General features: G+C 39.4%; 1 protein-coding gene across 3 annotated transcripts in view; it reads left to right on the top strand.

Moving 5' to 3' along the window:
* LOC308251526 (zinc finger protein 124-like) overlaps window positions 1–19190 on the top strand; it is a 30120-nt gene extending 10930 nt beyond the window's left edge. The window contains exons 2-4 of one of the 3 annotated variants that reach the window (XM_080675090.1): window positions 10024–10150; window positions 10564–10636; window positions 18913–19190. In XM_080675090.1, coding sequence (XP_080531216.1) covers window positions 10024–10150; window positions 10564–10636; window positions 18913–18961 — 249 coding nt within the window. In that variant the 3' untranslated portion in view covers window positions 18962–19190. Of the gene's footprint in view, window positions 1–10023; window positions 10151–10544; window positions 10637–11448; window positions 16608–18912 lie in introns of those variants that run through there. The other 2 variants (XM_080675088.1, XM_080675089.1) reach the window with 2 other exon arrangements.
* Window positions 19191–21063: the final 1873 nt, after the last annotated feature.

Genomic DNA, 21063 nt, shown 5'->3' with positions numbered 1-21063 from the left:
TAATTAGGGTTCCACCAGGTCTTACTCCTTACTCTCCCTGGACTTAAGACAAGAGTGGTTTTCCTATTTTGTCATTGCTCTACTGAATAGATCATTGTTTTCTCTGGCATCACAAGTGGTGAGTGGGAACCTTTCTCTGTTCCCTATACATAGACATCAGTGGGTATGATGTCTCTCTGGGAGCAGCATTTAGGGGAATTATGCTGTGGGCAGGTCCTATGCCTGGGATAGACTGTCCTGCTGCTGGAACTCACAGGAGAGCTCAGAAATGAGACCAGCTGGGAGAAGAGCCCCTAGAGTAGCATCAAGTTTTTGGAGAAAATCACTTCTGTAAATTTTATGTCTACAAATGGAAGAATTTTTTTTCATCTATTGGGATGACATTGGGTAGGAAAATTATATAAGATTCAAGTGTACAAGTGTATAATACGTTATGTGTACACTGTATTGTGTGTTCCCCACCCAAAGTCTCCTTCCATCACCATTTAATCCTCCCCTTTACCCTCTTCTACCTCCTCACTCTCCCTTTTCTCTCTGGTACCCCATGTTGTTGTTTGAGTCTAAGAGGTTGTTTGTGTTGCTTAATCCCTCCTTTTTTCATCCCCTCCCATCTGACTGCTGTCAGTCTGATCTTTGTATCTACGAGTCTCTGTAGACTTTGTTAGTTTCTCTTCTTTACATTCCAAATATAAATGCAATCATGTGATATTTGTGTTTCTCTTACTGGTTTTCTTCACTTACCATAATGCACTCCAGGTCCATTCATGCTGTCACGGAGGGTAAGATTTCCTTCATTTTTATGGCTGAGTTTAATTGAGTTGGACCACAGCTTTTTATTCACTCATCTACTGATGGACACTTGTGCTTCTTCCCAATCTAGGCTATTTTAAATAACGCTACAATGAAGGCAGGGGTGCATATTTTCTTTTGCTTTAGTGTTTTGAGTTTTTTTTGGATATATTCTCAGAAGTGAATTGGCTCGGTCATTGCCAGGTTGATGCGACAGATGAATGGATTACTCTGACACAAAATTTGCTGTGAAAGAGAGGCCTAAGGGACTATCTGGCTAAAGGAATAAGGCAGCCTCAATTGCCTGCCTCATTAGGCTTTTATTGTAACAGCAGTTTAAGTTAAAGTTTACCTTTCAGGTATAATCAGTAAGGTAAGTAATTTTGGGAGGAAACTTGCGTTTGTAATATTTTTTAAGCAAGGACACCCAAAGATTAAGTATAAGGATTCCAGCAAATAGCTAGTGTCTGCATGTGCACAGAATTGTTTGGAAAGGTCAAGGAATAATTAGCGGCACCGCCTTCGGCACACCCCTAGGTCAGAATTTCAATAAACAGGGCAGGCAGCTTTCCACACACTTCCCTTTTTTCAGAATGTTCTCTTTACAAACTTTCAACCAAGTCTCGGGTGCTCCCCAACATCTTCGCCTTTTTTGTTTTGCTGAATGTTCTGTTGAAGACAGAGGGAGGCGACGAACTTTCTGCTTTGGAATATCAGAGTCCGTGAATTGCATTTACTGTTCCAGTTCTGATTTTACAGGCTATGAGAAAAACAAAAAGGGGAATGGCTAGGTATCTGGAATGTGTAGCATGTGAGTACGCTCCAATAATTGCTCAGCCTTTGCCATCAGCCTCATCATCATTCCCCAGGTTATTCTGGGGGCCATCTGGGTCTGGGGAAGGCACATCATTCAGGGTTGCGGAGTCCCCAGGCCCAAATTCCACATTTCTGGAAGAGGATTGGTCCCAGGCCATGCCATAGCAGGGTTTAATCTGGCGAGCTGGAATCCACAGTGGCCCTGTGGGGCTAGAAACATACGCATATTCTCTCCCCCATGTTAATAATTCATTGGGTCCAATCTAGTTATTAGTGTCTACATCTCGCCACAAGACTTGTGGTTGCTGAGATGGGGTTATTGAGGTCAAGTGCTCTTCTTCAGAGGATTGAAAATGATCATTCAGATTCAAAAAATTAAGGATAAAGAATGCTTTAGATAGTAGTACAGCAGGGTCCTTCAGTCCCATATTCCCCCATTTTTACTAGCATACCCTTCAGGGTACCAAGGGCACGTTAAATGGTGGCCTGCCCTTGTGGATTGTAAGGGATTCCCGTGGAATGCTGGTTGGACAAAGGTCTGCAAAAGGCAGTGAAGCCAAGGCTGCTATAAGCAGGCCCATTATCAGTTTTCCTTGGTTAATATAGCTACAATTGGAACAGGTCTTGTTGAATTCATGCAAAGAACTTTATTGCTACTTATTAAAAATTGCCAATTACTGGAGAGACAGGTAGGGAGAGAACTATATAATTTACCAAATAGCTTTAAATATGCTTCCTTATATCTAAAAAACAAAAAGTTTAAGAATCAGCAGTACTTTCAAATGACATGGAATATTGTCCTTTCTGCAAAACACAATATTCCTGAATGACAGCTATAAATGAAAGCATAATATAGTTATTATTTGACCAAGCTTCCCATGTGCTTTAAGCAGAAAATTATCGTTCATGAGAGAGGAAACAAATACCTGAGGCATTCCAGAGCCAATTGGAGTGATCTAAAGCCAATTCTAGGTGAAGAAAAAGTTTCTTAAAATTCAAACCCTGGAAGGATTGTCAAATTTATTTTACCAAAAGTTCATATATCAAAGTGTATTAAGCACAAACATAGGCTAGCAAAGTTCAGTTCCCATGATGAAAAGATGGCTTTAAAAGAAATTCCTGATTAATATAACCATTTTAGTAATTTATGGAACTTTTGCTTCCTGGGTAGAAAAACAGGAAAGATCGTTTTCCCTTTTACCAGACTAGAAAAGGACTATCCAAAATAAGGTTTATTCTCTAACTTCATTTGTCCTTGGATGTGGTCAGCAAATGATGCTAATTGGATTTCTGCTATCTGTCTCCCTGAGTACATTGATAATAAGGTATTTACCACATGGTTATATCCTCTGGTTAGGGAGGCAAAATGCAAATCATTTCCTCTTAAGTGTCCTTGGTTTATGGAAGATGGGATTTACTAGATGGCTCCAAATTGCTGTTTTACCATCTCAGTTTCCCTATTCCCCTGGTTCTGGCTTACTGGCCTGTGTCATTTATACAATTTCGATGTTTCTAACTCTCTATCCCTCTCCCTTCCTCTCTGTAGAAAATCAATAAAATATATTTTAAAAAATAAATAAAAACCTTAACTTTTAGGTAGCATGTAAGTAATTGCCATTCCTCAGATGAGCAATACATTCACATTTTAAGAGCTGCTTCAGCCCTAACTGGTTTGGCTCAGTGGATAGAGTGTTGGCCTGCAGACTGAAGGGTCCCAGGTTTGATTCTGGTCAAGGGCATGTACCTTGGTTGCGGGCACATCCCCAGTAGGGGGTGTGCAGGAGGCAGCTAATCGATGTTTCTCTCTCCCTTCCTCTCTAAAAAATCCATAAAATATATATATATATGGCTGCTTCAAATAAAATACAAGACTTATTCATTAACAGATTTAAACCCATCCTCTAGATTCTCCATATGAGGCAAATTCCGATTAATATTTCAGGATCCTGTTATTTCAAAATCCCTAGATATTTAATAATTTTTACTATTTAATCCAGCAAACTCCAAAGTTTTAAGTTACCAAAGACTTTGGAAAACTGTTTAGGCACATATAATTACCCCTGATAAAGCTTTATCATATACCCTTCATTTTAGTTATATTTATTTTGCCTTAACTACTTTGGAGATTTTAAAGCCAATTATTATACCCAAGGCATTTTTTGGCAATATTTCGTAATAGGGGTAACTCACTGGCTTTTAGTGGTTTTGATGTTTGTTTTTTCTTTTTGCAAAAATGGGAGTGGCCCCCTAACTGCTATTTCTGCAGCCTTCTGAAGGCACTTCTACAGGTCTAATCCTCCTAGGAAGAAGACTTGAGGGGTTTAAATAATTATTTCCCATATTTTTTTCTTTTTGAGTATTCTAACAATATGAAATCTTACCTATAAGAAGAGATATTATCCTAGCCTGTTTGTCTCAGTGGATAGAGTCCCAGGTTCGATTCCAGTCAAGGTCACATACCTGGGTTGCAGGTTTGGTCTAACGTGCAGGAGGCCGCCAATCAATGATTCCTTCTTGTCATTGATGCTTCCATCTCTGTCTTCCTCTCTGAAATAAATTTAAAGGTATTAAAAAAAAAAAAAAGATGTTAAAAACAAAAAAATCCAACAGTAAATAAATGGGTACTCATAAAAGAGTGGACTGGGATGGGACAAGAATCTTATCTCACACTGACCCATCACAGCAAGTGGGTTCTGAGTGGCACAAAGCCCACACGACAGACAGAGGATTCCCTGTGTTCATGAAACAGCAAAGTAAGGTTGTGCCACGCCAGCACAGCCAAGGGTTTGGCGAGCCTGAGGGAGGGCCGGTGAAGGATGAAGAAAAGTCAAAGAGAGTAAACTGGGTCTAGGTGGATCTTCCCTGCCTGGCTGAGACCACAGAAAAAGATCCAGATAGCAAGCTGAGCCTTTATTTTATAGTCAGAGGTAAACAAGGTAATTTACAATGTTCTTGTAAATTTCACTTGTTTTGGCAGCACTTGCTGTACCTCCCACAGCCCATTAGTTACCCAGGAACAATCTAGGGGGTGTCATAAGGTCAAGCTTAATTATGCTAAGAGGGCTGTGCCCTCTAAGCTGGGACTTGTTTTTGGCTTTGCCAACAGGTCAGTCTGAGGCTTAAGCCTATAACCGCTCCCTACATCTCACCCTTTTATTTTTAAACTACCATAATGAAAGTAAAACTTAAACAGTAAGGACAAAGCTCTGACTATTAATAACAAAACAATGCCAATGCAAAACCCAAACTACAGACATGTTAACATTTTAAAACTTAAACATCAAGAGAACAATGGCAATGCAATACAGCAATAAGAGAAAAACCAAACTTCAGACATACTAACATTTTCAGGATATCTTAGAGTCCTTAGATTTGGCTGCACAAGACTTTACAGAAGACTGGCAGCTAACCAATGCTAACATAACCATAAACATGGCTGAAGGAGTAGCTTCCACTCCTTGCTTTTCTGCCATTTGCTGGGCCTCAGTTGTTAGGTTCTTCAGCTGACCCCATGTTGGCATCTCGGTCCCTTGCATGTGGCCTTAGTTATCTTCTTCTTCCACGCCGCAACTCTCAGTCTTTTGAACGGAGGGACAAGGAGCCTTTCTGGGTCCCCTGTGGCGACACACGTCCTGCTTTGGCACCCAAATCAGCTGCGCTGCTCCCTCTGGATTCTGAGGATCAGACTGCTTGGACAGTTGGCTTTGGGACTGAGTTGGCTGGAAAGGCTGTGGTAGGGTAGAGAATACAGTCCCCTCTACCTGGTGGGACTGGGTCTGGCCCCGCTTGAAGTTTCCCTGCTAGGGGGTATTGTATTTTCATTAGTGTCAGTCCTGGAGTGGCATTCTTTTACCCAATGCTTTCCTCTCCTGCATCTTCGGCACAGTCCAGGCTGCTTGTTTCCGCTCTCCGTAGCCTTTTGACTTGCATTTTTTGCTTAACAGTCTTTAACAAAATGTCCTGGCTTAGCTATAAGCATCCCGCTGACCAGGATTTCCATCCTTTGCTTTTACAGTTCCCAACTATCGCTTATTTTCTATCTCCTATTTTCTACTTTATTTTATTTTCTACCTATTTCTAGCTCCTATTTCTACCACTTATTTCTACCACTTACTTTCTACTGCTTATTTCTCTATTTCTACCTCTATCTGTGAACTATAGGTAAGCTTGGCTGCCCCTGCCCACACCTCCCTGGGTTGCAACCCTCATAAATTCCATACCTTAACTGAACCTGCAAACATAACCCCACGAGGTCCAGTGCCTATGAGCAAACAAATTACCAAAATTTTACCTGTACTATCTTCTACTTCTAGTTTTCCACTTAATCTGTATCTATCTTATTTTCTATTTTCTATATTCTATTTTCTACTTATTTTCTCCTTAAGAAATTTAAAAATGCTTCTACTTGTTTTCTTCTTAAGAAATTTAAAAATGCTTCAATTTATTTTCTCCTTAAGAAATTTAAAAATACTTCAATAAGCATTGTTTTTAGGGCTCCCTTCCTAGGATCCTGAATTTCCCACGTTTTACACCTGAGCTATTACCACACCCCTACCTTACTTTCTGTGTGTGTACACCTTGGGGCCTCCTTTCACCAGACAATTGAAGTTCCCTCACACTCAGGCCCGCACTGAGTGCCACTTGGGCTGAACTCAGCCCCACGTTGGGCGCCACTTGTGCCGCACCAGCACAGCCAAAGGTTCGGCGAGCCTGAAGGAGGGCCAGAAAGGATGAAGAAAAGACAAAGAGAATAAACTGGGTCTAGGTGGATCTTTTGTGCCTGGCTGAGACCACAGAAAAAGATCCAGATAGCAAGCTGAGCCTTTATTTTATACTCTGAGGTAAACAAGGTAATTTACAATGTTCTTATAAGTTTCACTTGTTTTGGCAGCACTTGCTGCACCTCCCACAGCCCATTAGCTACCCAGAAAAGATCTAGGGCAGTGGTCGGCAAACTCATTAGTCAACAGTGCCAAATATCAACAGTACAATGATTGAAATTTCTTTTGAGAGCCAAATTTTTTAAACTTAAACTATATAGGTAGGTACGTTGTTATTAACTTAATTAGGGTACTCCTAAGCTGGCCTTTGCTAAAAACTCAAGGGGCCAAAGAGCCACATGTGGCTTGCAAGCCGAGGTTTGCTGACCACTGATCCTAGGGCAGCAGTTCTCAACCTGTGGGTCCCCGACCCCTTTGGGGGTCGAACGACCCTTTCACAGGGGTCACCTAAGACATTCTGCATATCAGATATTTACATTACGATTAATAACAGTAGCAAAATTACAGTTATGAAGTAGCAACAAAAATAATTTTATGGTTGGGGGTCACCACAACATGAGGAACTGTATTAAAGGGTCACGGCATTAGGAAGGTTGAGAACCACTGATCTAGGGGGTGTCATAAGATCAAGCTTAATTATGCTAAGAGGGCTGTGCCCTCTAAGCTGGGACTTGTTTTTGGCTTTGCCAACAGGTCAGTCCAAGGCTTAACGCTATAACCACTCCCTACATCAAGTCCCCCAAAGATAAAGCAAGCAAAGAACATCAGTAACCAAGTTACATTACAGACAGACAAGAACTTACACTAGATAATGGCTTTCACTAGATAATGGTTGATGACTTACAGGGAGAGCAGGAAGGGTCCCCAAGATAAGAATTCTTGGCAGCTGCTGGGAAGTTCCTGCAATCCCTGCCACGTTTTCAGCCTACCACAGGTAGCTGGGGCCTCTAGCAAAGTGAAATATCCCACATCCTTAAATTAAACCAAACAACAAAGACAAAAAACATATTACAGAGACACTCTATGGACAATTTTTACAGGCGCACATAACCCACAGACAAGACTTAATGAATCAGAGTCCTTTTCATGGATCTTTCCAATATGTTACAGTGCCCGGGACTTACAGGCAGAATGCGGCCCAGAGGGCTCCCAGGTGGGGTCGCCAGTGAACACCCACAAACAGCCTGTTGTTCACAGATCTCATCATATTCTGCTTTCAAAATTAAATATTGACTGTAGTCCAGAGTACTTTTGGCCAAAATCTGCCAGTCCCAAGGCATCTTATGGTAATTTTCAGACAAGGCATGAAGGAGTCCTTTTGTAAATGGACTGTTAGCCCCATTTTCTCTCATACTTTCCCTTATTTCTTTAAAGGTATTAAAAGAGCGTTGTTCATGTATCCAGTTATCTTGCATCTTGCATAAATGGGCAAGCCAAAAGCTCTCCTCCTTACAGAGCTTGCCTGACACATGATCCCATAACTGAGGATTTAGTTGATGAGCCTTCCCACAGTGGAGGCGGAGGATCAGGGGCCTTCAGTATTACTGGCTTTACAGGCTCTACTTCAGGAAGAGGGGGCGGTGATAAATCCTCCTGGTGTTCTGAAGGCTTTTGATCCTCAGTATGAAGTGGGCATAGTGCAGCTCGATCAAGATCCCACGTAATTAAAGATGACAAAGGCACTTATTTTCCCTGGGTCTGATTTCTCTTTAAATTCCTACCTTCTTGTTCCTAGAGATCAAGGTCTAATGTTCCAGCATCAGGGAACCAAGGTTTATAAGTTACAATAGTTTGCAAAAGGCCCTTTAATCATTTCCTTGTAGCAGAGGCACAATTTGCTTTTCACAACTGTTTAAGCAGTTATATATTGTTGCCATCTGTGGTGCAACCAGCGGGGCCCTCAGGGGCCCTTCTCCCAGCCGCATTGGCCTGGCACCATCTGCTTACCGACACCGCCTTCCACCATTACCGACCATCCCCATCTGTGGGGCGACCTGTGGAGTTTTCGGGGCTCCCACTTGCATCCACCTTGCTCTGGTGCCCCCTGCTCACCTACTTCACCATCACGTAGCAGTCCTGCTCTCATCAGGGCCCATCGGGGCCGGCCACCACCTCCCCTGCCACCCACTACTAGCGCCGCCTCACTGAAACCTGCCATGGTTTGTACCACCCACTGGTGGTCAGTGCACATCGTAGCGAGCCGTGGAACGCCCAGTCAATCAAACTCTTGGGAAAAATGTCCATATTAGCCTTTTCTTATACAGAATACTACCTTCACTTTATTGTGTGTTCTTGCCTCCTTTGTCAAATATCCTGTGACCATAAAGGCATGGGTTTATATCTAGGCTCTCTGTTCCGTTCATTCCACTGATTTATATGCTGTTTTTAGGCAGGACAGCTGTTTTGATTGCTATGGCCTTGGATTACAGTTGAATAATAGGTAGTGTGATTCATCCACATTTGTTCTTCCTTTTCAAGATTGCTGTTGCTATTCAGGGTGTTCTGTGGTCTATGTAAGATTTTTGAATATTTGTTCTAGTTATGTGAGTTTCATCATGGGTATCTTGATACGAGTTGCATTGAAGCTATAGATTGTTTTGGGTACCATGTTCATTTTAATTATATTAATTTTTCCTCTCCATAAACACCGTATACTGTGTACTTCCAATTACAGTTTACATTTCAATTACAGTTTATATTTAATTTAATATTTAAGGTGAAACTAATTCCAACATGAAAATATTACAGATCTCAATAAAGGCCCTTGTACATGCCAAGTCTTAAATTGTTCCTCAAGGTCCAGGCCCTGGTTAGAGTGTCACAATTCTTCCAGAAAGACTTCTTTGAGTGTGATCTTATGATTTCAATATATGTGTCCATTGTTCTAAAAATTAGTCTGAAGTAACCCTCAGGCTCATGAGTAGAGGACTTTTGTAGTGGGCTAAGTTGCCCTGTGTTGCTCATGCCTGACCTCTAACTGTAACGTGCTATCTCAATGAAATGAGAGAGGCAAAAGAAGGCCAAACTGAGTTACTAACAAATAATATAAAAACAAATGATTGTTCATACTCCTCCACAGAACATTTTCATTCATTCAGATGTATCTGACTACTTTTAATAATCTTGAGTACTTCATGACTATATCACCAAGTACATTTTGTTCCCATTTGATTTCCACACACCGCCTGGCCTCTCCTGTTGGGTGATGAGAATAGAAGAGAAAGCTACCAGGCCTTTATTGTGTTCACAGTCATTAAAACTTTATGCAGACATGACAGTATGTTTCATGGACTGCTGCATCAAATGGTGCTTATAATGGAGATGAGTTTTCTCACAAGGAATTGATGGGCTTAAATAGAAGTATTTTAATGTATTAATATTGAAGTTGCTTAAGGTGCTCTTTATTCTGACATTAGAAAGCAATGAAGACTTGAAGTGATCACAGTAAAATCATATCAATAAGTTTCATGTGTTCTTTAGGCAGTGAGTTTGGCAAATTAATAATAGTCTTACTACAATCAAGTCATAGACTGAATGTTGGGGACCACGTGTTCTATGTGAATTTCTTATGAATTATGTATAAGACTCCAGTTCTGTCTATCTCACCCATTCTATATGTATATGTGGGATGTTTTAGGACTCAGTGGCCTTTGAGGATGTTAATGTGGAGTTCACCACGGAGGAGTGGTCTTTCCTGGATCCAACCCAGAAGAAACTCTACACAGATGTGATGCTGGAAACCTTCTGGAACCTGGCATCAGTAGGTAGGTATCACAAATTCTTCTTCTTTTTTTTTTTAATATATTGATTTTAGAGAGGAAGGAGAGGGAGAGAATGAGAGAAAAAAATCAATGATGAGAGAGAACCACTGATTTGCTACCTCCTGCCCGCCTCACACTGGGGATCTAGCCTGCAAACCAGTCCTACTGGGAATTGACCTGTGACCTTCTGGTTCATACGGGTTCATAGGTTGACAGTCAACCACAGAGCAACTCTGGCCTGCAACAACTTGTTACTTAGTCAGTTAGAAAACTAATGTTGCTTGCTCATCAATGCTGTTTCAAGAACGGAAATATGGAAAGGGAATATATTCGTAATTAAGCATGATCACAGCTCATTGTGTCCCTAAAATCTAACCATTTTTATATTCTTTAATAGTTTATAATGCTTTTTCTAGCATGTATTTTAGAAGAACATTGTGACGACCATGACAGTGAAGATCAGTATGAAAATCATGGGAGGAATCTTAGGTGAGTCACATTGACATGACAAAGCATTAAGAGCATCTTTGTGTTTTATTAAAATAGGTTTTTATATATTTAGTATTTTTAAAATTTATTTCAGGGAGGTAGGAAGAGGGAGAAGGAGAAAGAAACATCAATGATGAGAGAGAATTATTGATGGCTGCCTCATGCATGCCCCACATTCAGAATCATATCCAGAACCTGGGAATATGCCCTGACCAGAAATTGAACTATGACCACCTGGTTCAGAGGTCAGTGCTCAACCACCGAGCCTCGCTAGTGGTGCAAAAATATTTATGTGGAGGTGAGAGGGAGAAATAGAAAAACCAATAGACTGCCTCCTGCATGCCCTGCACTTCGTTTAATAAGTCTGCATTCTGGCCATGTTCCCTTTCAGAGAATTGAACCAGTAAGCCCCTTGTGGGTGGGTTCATCCTGAACTACTGAGCCATATGGGCCCAGTTCACAAAATAATCTTAAAAACAGATAATCCAATTATATCAGCCCAGTTTTAAATGTATTGATTTTTAGAATAATCTCATCAAAATACTTTTTCTGAACTATGACCTAGAGGTGTAGTGTATAAAAAAAAATAATTACACTTGGAAACAATATACAGAAATACCATTAATGAATATAAGTGTTTTCATAATATCTATGATTTAGCCTATATCAGAAGTTTTACGATATCCACTTTTAAATATGGAATGTTCAGAAACCCTACCCTTTCTTTGAAAATGGTAAAATGTCATTGTCATAATATTAATAAATATTAAATCGTTCACAGGGAAGTAATAATATGCTTCTGATTTTTACAGCAGTCATGTGGTAGAGAGACTCTGTACAAGAAAGGATGGTAGTCAATGCACAGAAAACTTCAGCCAGATTCCAAATCATAATGAAAAGAAGGAAATTCCTGAAATAAAACAACCTAAATGCAGGTTGTGTAGGCAACTCTTCATACGTTATTTATCCTTGAATAACTACCTAAGCTCTCACATTGGAGCCAAACTATACCTGTGTCAGGAATATGAAGAAAACCCTTATAAATGTAAGGAATCTGAGAAAGCTTTCAACCCTCACCAACATATTCAAAGCCATGAAGGCAACCCCAGTGGGAAAGCTTCCCTTAGAAATCATGAAAGGACGTATATCACTGGGAAACCGTATGAATGTAAGCAATGTGGGAAAGGCTTTAGAAGTCTCATTTCTTTTAAACTTCATAAAAATACTCATAGTGGAGAGAAACCATATCAAAGTAAGCAACGTGGCAAAGCTTTCAGTTCTCCCAAGTACTCTCAAGAAAATGAAAGAACACACACTGCAGAAAAGACCTATCAATGTAAGGAATCTGGAAAAGCTTTCAGTTCCACTTCTCTTAGAAATCATGAAAAAACACACACTGGTGAAAAACCTTATGAATGTGGGAATGTCTTCAGTTGGCTCAGCTCTCTTGGAAAACATAAAAGAAATCATGTGGGAAAGAAGCCTCATGAATGCAAGGAATGTGGTAAAACATTCCATTATCCCTATTCCCTTAGAAATCATGAAAGAACTCATACTCGGGTAAAAAGTTATGAATGTAAGCATTGTGGTAAAGGCTTCTATTATCAATCTTCTCTCCAAAGTCATGAAAGAACTCATACTGGGGGAAAACCCTATGAATGTAAGCAATGTGGGAAAGCCTTCCGTTCCAGCAGCTCTCTTGCAAATCATAAAATAAGTCATGATGAAAAGAAGCCTCATGAATGTAAGGAATGTGGTAAAACTTTCCTTTATCACTGTTACCTTAGAATTCATGAAAAAACTCATACTGGAGTAAAACCCTATGAATGTAAGCAATGTGGTAAAGATTTCTTTTATCGAACTTCCCTATATCGTCATGAAAGAACTCATACTGGGGTAAAACCCTATGAATGTAAGCAATGTGGCAAAGCTTTCTTTTATACACATTCCCTCCAAAGTCATGAAAGAACTCATTATAAGGGAAAACGCTATGAATGTAAGCAATGTGGAAAAGCTTTCAGATATTCCATATCTCTTAGAAATCATGAAAAAATTCATACTGTGGAGAAACCTTATGAATGTAAGCAATGTGGTAAGACTTTTAGTTTTTCCAGATCTCTTAGAAATCATGAAAGGACGTATATCGCTGGGAAACCGTATGAGTGTGAGCAATGTGTGAAAGGCTTTAGAAGTCTCATTTACTTTAAACTTCGCAAAAACACTCATAGTGGAGAAAAACCATATCAAAGTAAGCAACGTGGTAAAGCTTTCAGTTCTCCCAAGTACTCTCAAGAAAATGAAAGAACACACACTGCAGAAAAGACCTATCAATGTAAGAAATCTGGAAAAGCTTTCGGTTCCACTTCTCTTAGTAATCATGAAAGAACACACACTGGTGAGAAACCCTATGAATGTGGGAATGTCTTCAGTTGGCTCAGCTCTCTTGGAAAATATAAAAGAAGTCATGTGGGAAAGAAACCTCATAAATGCAAGGAATGTGGTAAAACATTCCATTATCCCTATTCCCTTAGAAATCATGAAAGAACTCATACTCAGGTAAAAAGTTATGAGTGTAAGCCTTGTGGTAAAGGCTTCTATTATCAGTCTTCTCTCCAAAGTCATGAAAGAACTCATACTGGGGGAAAACCCTATGAATGTAAGCAATGTGGGAAAGCCTTCCGTTCCAGCAGCTCTCTTGCAAATCATAAAATAAGTCATGAAGAAAAGAAGCCTCGTGAATGTAAGGAATGTGGTAAAACTTTCCTTTATCACTGTTACCTTAGAATTCATGAAAAAACTCATACTGGAGTAAAACCCTATGAATGTAAGCAATGTGGTAAAGATTTCTTTTATCGAACTTCCCTATATCGTCATGAAAGAACTCATACTGGGGTAAAACCCTATGAATGTAAGCAATGTGGGAAAGCTTTCTTTTATACACATTCCCTCCAAAGTCATGAAAGAACTCATAAGGGAAAACGCTATGACTGTAAGCAATGTGGGAAAGCTTTCAGACATTCCACTTTTCTTAGAAATCATGAAAGGATGCATACTGGGAAGAAATCCTATGAATGTAAGCAATGTGGGAAAGCTTTCAGACATTCCATATCTCTTAGAAATCATGAAAAAATTCATACTGTGGAGAAAACTTATGAATGTAAGCAATGTGGTAAGACTTTTAGTTTTTCCATATCTCTTAGAAATCATGAAAGAATGCATATTGTGGGGAAACCATATGAATGTAAGCAATGTGGGAAAGCTTTCAGATATCCTACATATCTTAGAAACCATGAAAGAATGCATATTGGGGAGCAATCCTATGAATATAAGCAATGTCGGAAATCCTTCAGTTCTCCTGCAACACATAAAAGAAATCATGAAGGAAAGAAGCCTCATGAGTGTAAGGAATGTGGTAAAGATTTCTTGCATCGAACTTCCCTATATCGTCATGAAAGAACTCATACTGGGGTAAAACCCTATGAATGTAAGCAATGTGGCAAAGCTTTCTTTTATACACATTCCCTCCAAAGTCATGAAAGAACTCATAATAAGGAAAAATGCTATGAATGTAAGCAATGTGGTAAGACTTTTAGTTTTTCCAAATCTCTTAGAAATCATGAAAGAATGCATATTGTGGGGAAACCATATGAATGTAAGCAATGTGGGAAAGCTTTCAGCTATTCTACATATCTTAGAAATCATGAAAGAATGCATACTGGGGAAAAACCCTATGAATGTAACCATTGTGGTAAAGCTTTCTCTTATCCAAATTCCCTCCAATATCACAAAAGAACTCATAATAAGGAAAAGCCCTATGAATGTAAGCAATGTGGGAAAGCTTTCAGAGATTCCACTTTTCTTAGAAATCATGAAAGGATGCACACTGGGGAGAAACCCTATGAATGTAAGCAGTGTGGGAAAACCTTCTGTTATAACAGCTCTCTTATAACACATAAAGGATGTCATGATGGAAAGAAGCCTCATGAATGTAAAGAATGTGGTAAAACTTTCCTTTACCCCTGTTTCCTTAGAATTCATGAAAGAATGCATACTGGGGAAAAACCCTATGAATGTAAGCATTGTGGTAAAGATTTCTCTCATCTAAGTTCTCTTCGTCGTCATGAAAGAACTCATGCTGGGATAAAATGCTAATGAATATAAGCATTGTGATAAGGTTTCTATTATCTATTTTCTCTCTAACATCATGAAAGAACTCTTACTGGGGAAAATCCTATGAAAATAAGTAATGTGGGGAAGCTTTCTCTTATACACATTCCCTCTAAAGTCATGAAAGAACTAGTAATAAGGAAAAACCCTATGAATGTAAGCAATGTGGATAAAACCTTCAGTTTGCTCACACATCTTCAAAGACATGAAAATCTTCCATTGTACCTCACATCTTCAAACATATAAAAGAACTCATGGAAAGAAGCCTCATGAATAAGGAATGAGGTAAACCTTTTTGTTATCCCCTTTTCTCTTAGATATCTTGAAATGTATACTGGGGAGAAACCCTATAAATGCAAGCAATGTGAGAAAGCCTATAGTCTTCCCAGATCCTTTCAAATTAACAAAAGCTCTCATAGTGGAAAGAAACCATAGCAATGCAAGGAATATGGTAAAACCTTCAGGTTCTAAAGTAGTTTTAATAGACATGTGAAAGCAAATCCTATTGATAAACTGTTAATGTAGAGAATAGGGAAGTGCCTTCATTTATCTCTCAGCTGTGCCATCATGAACGATTATCCATATTGGGGATGGACCCTAGAATAGTAAGAGTGTTAGAAATTATTCATTTCTTCTAGTTTATTGTAAAGGATGAAAGAACTCACTGGAGAGAAGCCCTGATGGTAGAAGAGCCTTTGGCCATCCTAGTTTTTTACAAAATCATGAAGGGACTCACACCCAACAATAAGTGTATGAACATAAGGAATGTGGGAGAGCCTTTCTTGGACATGTGAAAATGCACCTGGAGAAATAGTGTATACATATAGAAAAGTTGGGAAAGCCTTTGGCTGTACCTCTTCCTTGGAAAGGTCATGGAGAAATTCTAAGTGAAATGTATTGAATGTAAAAATGTATGAAACCTTCCTGTTGCCTCATATCCCTACAATACCATGTGAGAATGTACACTGTATAATTGACAACTAAAACAAACTTAAAAATTTTAACATACTTTCAAAGTAGCTTGAAAACTGCACTGGAAGGAAATCCTATTAGTGTAACTAACTGGTACATGTAAGCCTGTTGCAAATTAAGTCATATACTCCCCAAAACTCACAGCATTAAAGGAGTTCTATAAACTTTTGACATATTTGTTCATTATCAGTGCTCATTCTTTTTTTGTTGGTTTTTTAAAATTGTTTTTTGGAGGGAGGGAGGAAGAAAGAGGAGTAGAGAGAAACATCCATGTGAGAGGGAAACATAGATGGGTTGTCTTCCCATGTGCCTGACCAGGGATCAACCCAGCTACCCAGTAATGTGCCCTGACAGGTATTGAATGAATAGGCCCTACACCTATATATTTTTTTAATTTTTCAATTGCATTTGACATTCACTTATATTTTAGTTCATAAATATTTGCCATATATGTGTACTTACACACAGTTCATTGTAGAGGCCCATGTGAATTATTCTCATGTTTGGTTTTTGTGTTTCCTTTGGCTGGGAATTGTGCTATGAAGTTTACATTAAGAAGAGAATATTTTAGTTTGTTTTTCTCAAGCTTTGCCCTGACAGCCAAGAAAATCCTCAAAACTGTCAGCCACTGCTTTACTTCTATTGATGGTTGGGTGTAAGCTTTACAGTTGTTCACAATTTTCTCATTTCAGGCAGTCTCTGGTTGATTGCTGTCACTCAGATTTGAGACTTTTCTCTCAATGTTTTCAGTTACCTTTGAGTGTATGTGATTAAAATTATGTGCATTTTTCCATAATAAATGCTTCTATAATTTTTAAGGAAGTATTAACTGTTTCCTAAGTACTCTTTTGTGAAGAACTATTATTGTGGTTTTTATTTTCTAAGGGTGTATTTAAGTATTTTTTGTAATTATGTAATTTCAGATTAATTTGTAATTTTGTCCTTTTAATCATTATACACTTAGTGGCCAGATTATTATGATCTCTGAATGCATAATAATCTGGCCACTCAGTGTATATACCATATGTATATATTAGAATTCGTGCATGGGTGGGGGTCCGGTCAGCCTGGCCAGGGGGAGGGGACATGGGTGGTTGGCCTGCCTGCCTGCTGGTTGGAACTCCTGGTCGAGGGGACAATTTGCATATTAGCCTTTTATTATATAGGATATACACTGAGTGGCCAGATTATTATGTGTTCAGAGATCATAATAATCTGGCCTCTCAGTGTACATTCTGAATCAAAATTATATGTGTACAAATTCAAGATGTTTTCCTAAAATACATTTTTAATTTTTTTATATTTATCACTTTTGGCATTAGACTTATTTGTTATTCATGATATTAAAAACTTCAATCATGCGGGTTTTTTAAAAATTTCCTCCAGCCAAACATCAACAAAGTCACATCTGCAATTCATTTGTGTATACTACACAAATCATACTGGTGAGAAAAGGGGAGTTTTTGTTATTTTTATTATTTGGAAACTCATTCTCTTTCATCAGGTATACAGACATGAATGCCTTTGCCTTTGTCTTGATTCATCATGGTCATGGCGTAGCTTTGTGTGATGATGGGCATGTATGACCTTTTGTGTTCAACAAGGTATATCTAGGGCTGCCAGGGAGTACAAGGCTAGCAACCAGGTGTCTGGAATAGTTTTTGCCTTGCTATCTAAAAATTGAAATATTTACTATCCTGTATTGGACACATTTCCAAAACGTACCTCAGTGAAATATATATTAAATCACGTACTCTTTAACAAAATATATGACGGGGAAAAAAATGGCGGCGGAATAGACAGACTTGTCCCAGAGCAGATAGAAAGAACAGCTGAGGGTCGCACAGGGAGTATCTGTTGGTGAGTTAAGGGACAGCTATACTCCAGGAGAAGGTGGGGGACTGCTAGATGGGGCTCCCCTGACCGGGTAGCCCCCACTGCTGCTGGGTTCCCTCCCGGAGCCACCAGCTCAAATGTGGAGACCACGCCATCTTGAAGGGGAATGTGGATGTTATCGGAAGCCTGAAAATCTACAACTGCGGCACCCACCGAACAGCTGCGAACCCCAGAGCACCAGTCCCCAATTGGCACAAACACGTGGATTCAGAGGAGCTCTACACTCCACCATGGAAAAGTCAGATTTTGCCTGGGATAAGGAGAGAGAGAACTACATAACCAGACACCCGGAGAAGAGAGACCATGGGGAGACAAACAGCCCGCATATGAAAGAAAAGCAGGCATCACCAGAAAAGGAAGTAAAAGAAATGGAGGCAAGCAACCTGTCAGAGAAAGAATTCAGAGAAATGGTCATAAAGTGGCTGAAAAGAATGGAAGACAAATTCGACAATATGAGTAAGAACCAAGAGGAAATGAAGAAGAACCAAGAAGAAATTAAAAATGACATTGCTGCTGTAAAGAACTCAATAGAAAGCATCAAGAGTAGACTAGAAGAAGCAGAGGACTGCATCAGTGAGCTGGAAGACAAGGTAGGAAAAAATACCTAAGTAGAGCAGCTTCTAGAAAAAAAAAAGCAGGAGGAGAGCCTAAGGGAACTTTGGGACAACACGAAACAAAACAACATCCACATAATAGGGGTTCCAGAAGGAGAGGAAACTGAGCAAGGATTAGAAAACCTGTTTGAGCAAAATATATGACACTTGTCTCCTTTATGAGTCACCTGAGGTTTATAAATCTAGGAATATTCTCAACACAAATCTATCAAGAGAAAAAGTATTTCTCTTGTAATGAAGCTATTCCTGCTGAGTGAGTATGATCCTTTTTATTTTTTAGTATTTATTTAGAGCGAGTACCTTGGCTTGTTTGGGTCAATGGTTAGAGTGTTGGCTTGAGGACTGAATGTTTGCCGGTTTGATTCTGGTCAAGGGCACATATCTTGGTTGTGGGTTACATTCCTGGCCCCCGGTGGGGTGAGTGCAGGAGGCTCCTAATAAGTATCTCTCTCATGTTGATATTTCACACACTTTAACCTCCGCTCCTTCCAATCTGTGTGAAAATCAGAGATGAAAATATCCTCAGGTGAGGAAAAAACAAAATTAGAAAATGAAAAAGAAAAACCAGTGAGTTCTTCCACTTATTTCTGCATTCATTGGTTGATTCTTGTGTGTGCTCTGACCTAGGACTGAACCTGCAACCTTGGCTTTTGGGGATGGCACTCTAACCAACTGACCTATCTGGCAAGGACAATAGTATGATCTTGATGTTAATTTTCAACATCCTGCTCAGGCCAGGCAGTTTAAATGAAAAACATACCTAATTTAGCACAAGAAATGTTATGAAACGTGGGATAAAAAGTGATGGCTTTTATTTCATTGAAGATCTAAAGAAATCCAGACTTCGTCCCTGTCCAACTCACTCTAGGCTGTGATATATAGGCATGAAATAAAAAAGTTCTTGCACTCCTGGTGTATATGTTTTTGTGGGGAAAGAGTGATGGTTCAATGAGAAAGCTTTGGTTTTTAACAAAATAAAGGTGTTGAAGGTAGGGAAACATGGACAGGCAAGATAATAGGGAAATGTGGAGGATGATATATCTTCATTACGGGGGGCAGGGGCCTCAGTGAATGGGAAAGTCATCATTGATCATCTTCTCCACCTAAAACATCTTAAATAGTTGTGGATTTGATTGAATGTTGATTTAAACAATGTTCAACATTACCCAAAGTTCTGTCTCCCTGGGATTGACAGCAATGGTTTTCCAGAAAGGTATGCATATGGCTGTAAGTTTCTGAGCATGTGCTCTTTGATTAAGAATATGGACATGGCTATGTGACATGAGGGACTTCTCACTGCTTTAGGACATAATATTTTTTGGTACTGATTTTTTTATTTAATAGCAATGGAAATAACTTGAAATTTTCTTTGGAATGATATATCATTTTGCTACTATTCAAACTTAGTGACCAACTTGTGTTCCTTATGAAACCTTTTGAGTTCCTCCCAGTTGAAAAAAAATTCTGGTCACCTGCACAGTTGTAGCCCATCATGGGTTTTCTGTGAGTAGAGTGGTTCCTGTGCATGCCAAGGTGGTTTCCTGGTTAACATGGCAGAAAGCTATCGCCATTTAGAGGACAATGATCTAAGGAAAAATTGAGGTGAACTGCAGACAGGCAGTATCAGCAAAGCAGGTAGATTTATATCATGAAACTGGGACCTTTTCTGTGCCTTTGATAAGAGGAGTGGCTGGAAGTTTTTTGTATCCAGGGAAGGCACCAAGCCTTCCATGCTCATTTTTGCTGTTTTCAGGGATCATTTCCATATGTTTGCACTCCCAGGAGATATGAAGCATGGGGTGCAAAGTGATGGCTTCTATTTCAAGAGCCAAGGAAATCCAGACTTGGCCCCTTTGCTTTTTCAGTGCTAATTTATATTTTCTTAGTGTGTAGAGCTGATGTGATTTTATAATCCCTGTTATCTCATGTGATCCCTTGCCTCCTCATTGCTCTCATCATGTAAATGAAAAACATTAAGCAGAAATCTTACCCAAATTTACATAACTCATAATAAAGGAATCTCTCCATTTTAAAGTCATAATGTTTGCTCCTCTACTGTGGAATGTTAAAAACCTTAACCTCAGAAGAACCTGTGAGGCTTGTATAATTATGTACTGTTACAATTGTGGTGTAACAATTTCTAACAGGACTTAAAATTCAAAATGGTAATCCACTTCTATGACATTCTAGAAAAGGTAAAGGTAGAAGAACAGACCTGTGTTTAAAGGTAGATTCAGTATAAATAGGCACCATGATTGTATTCCTTTGGGTTGATGGAGTGTGTTCTGTCTTGATGGTGGTCTAGCTGCATTTGTGGAAACTCATAACCACTCTTGAAACAGTATGTATAAATACTAAAGACAATATAAAACTACAAAAATGTTTTCATTCCCTGGCCTGTGTAGCTCAGTGGGTAGAGTGTTGGCCTGTGGACTGAAGGGTCCTAGGTTCCATTACTGGAGTTGAACCACTGGGTATGGTCCAAGAAAGAGGAAGAGAGCCCTGCAAATACCACTGTCCCTTGACGTTTTGGTGTGTGTGGAGGAAATAGACGCTGAACAAATGATTAAGCAAATAATAAAAATCTCCAGAAGATTAGTGACCAGTATTCAGAATCACTACATTTTGTATTACCTAAAATGTCCGCTTTGCAACAAAAAATAAGCCATGAAACGTTATAGGAAAGTAGGAACCATATTCTGGGGGGGTTGGGGGGGGGGGGAAACAGCAATTGAAAAGGGACCAAACTCTCATAAGAATCACACGGCCCCCCCGCCC

Source organism: Plecotus auritus (genome assembly GCF_963455305.1).
Source record: "Plecotus auritus genome assembly, chromosome: 6".
Lineage (NCBI taxonomy): Eukaryota > Metazoa > Chordata > Mammalia > Chiroptera > Vespertilionidae > Plecotus > Plecotus auritus.
This window is presented reverse-complemented; position numbering and strand designations above follow the sequence as displayed.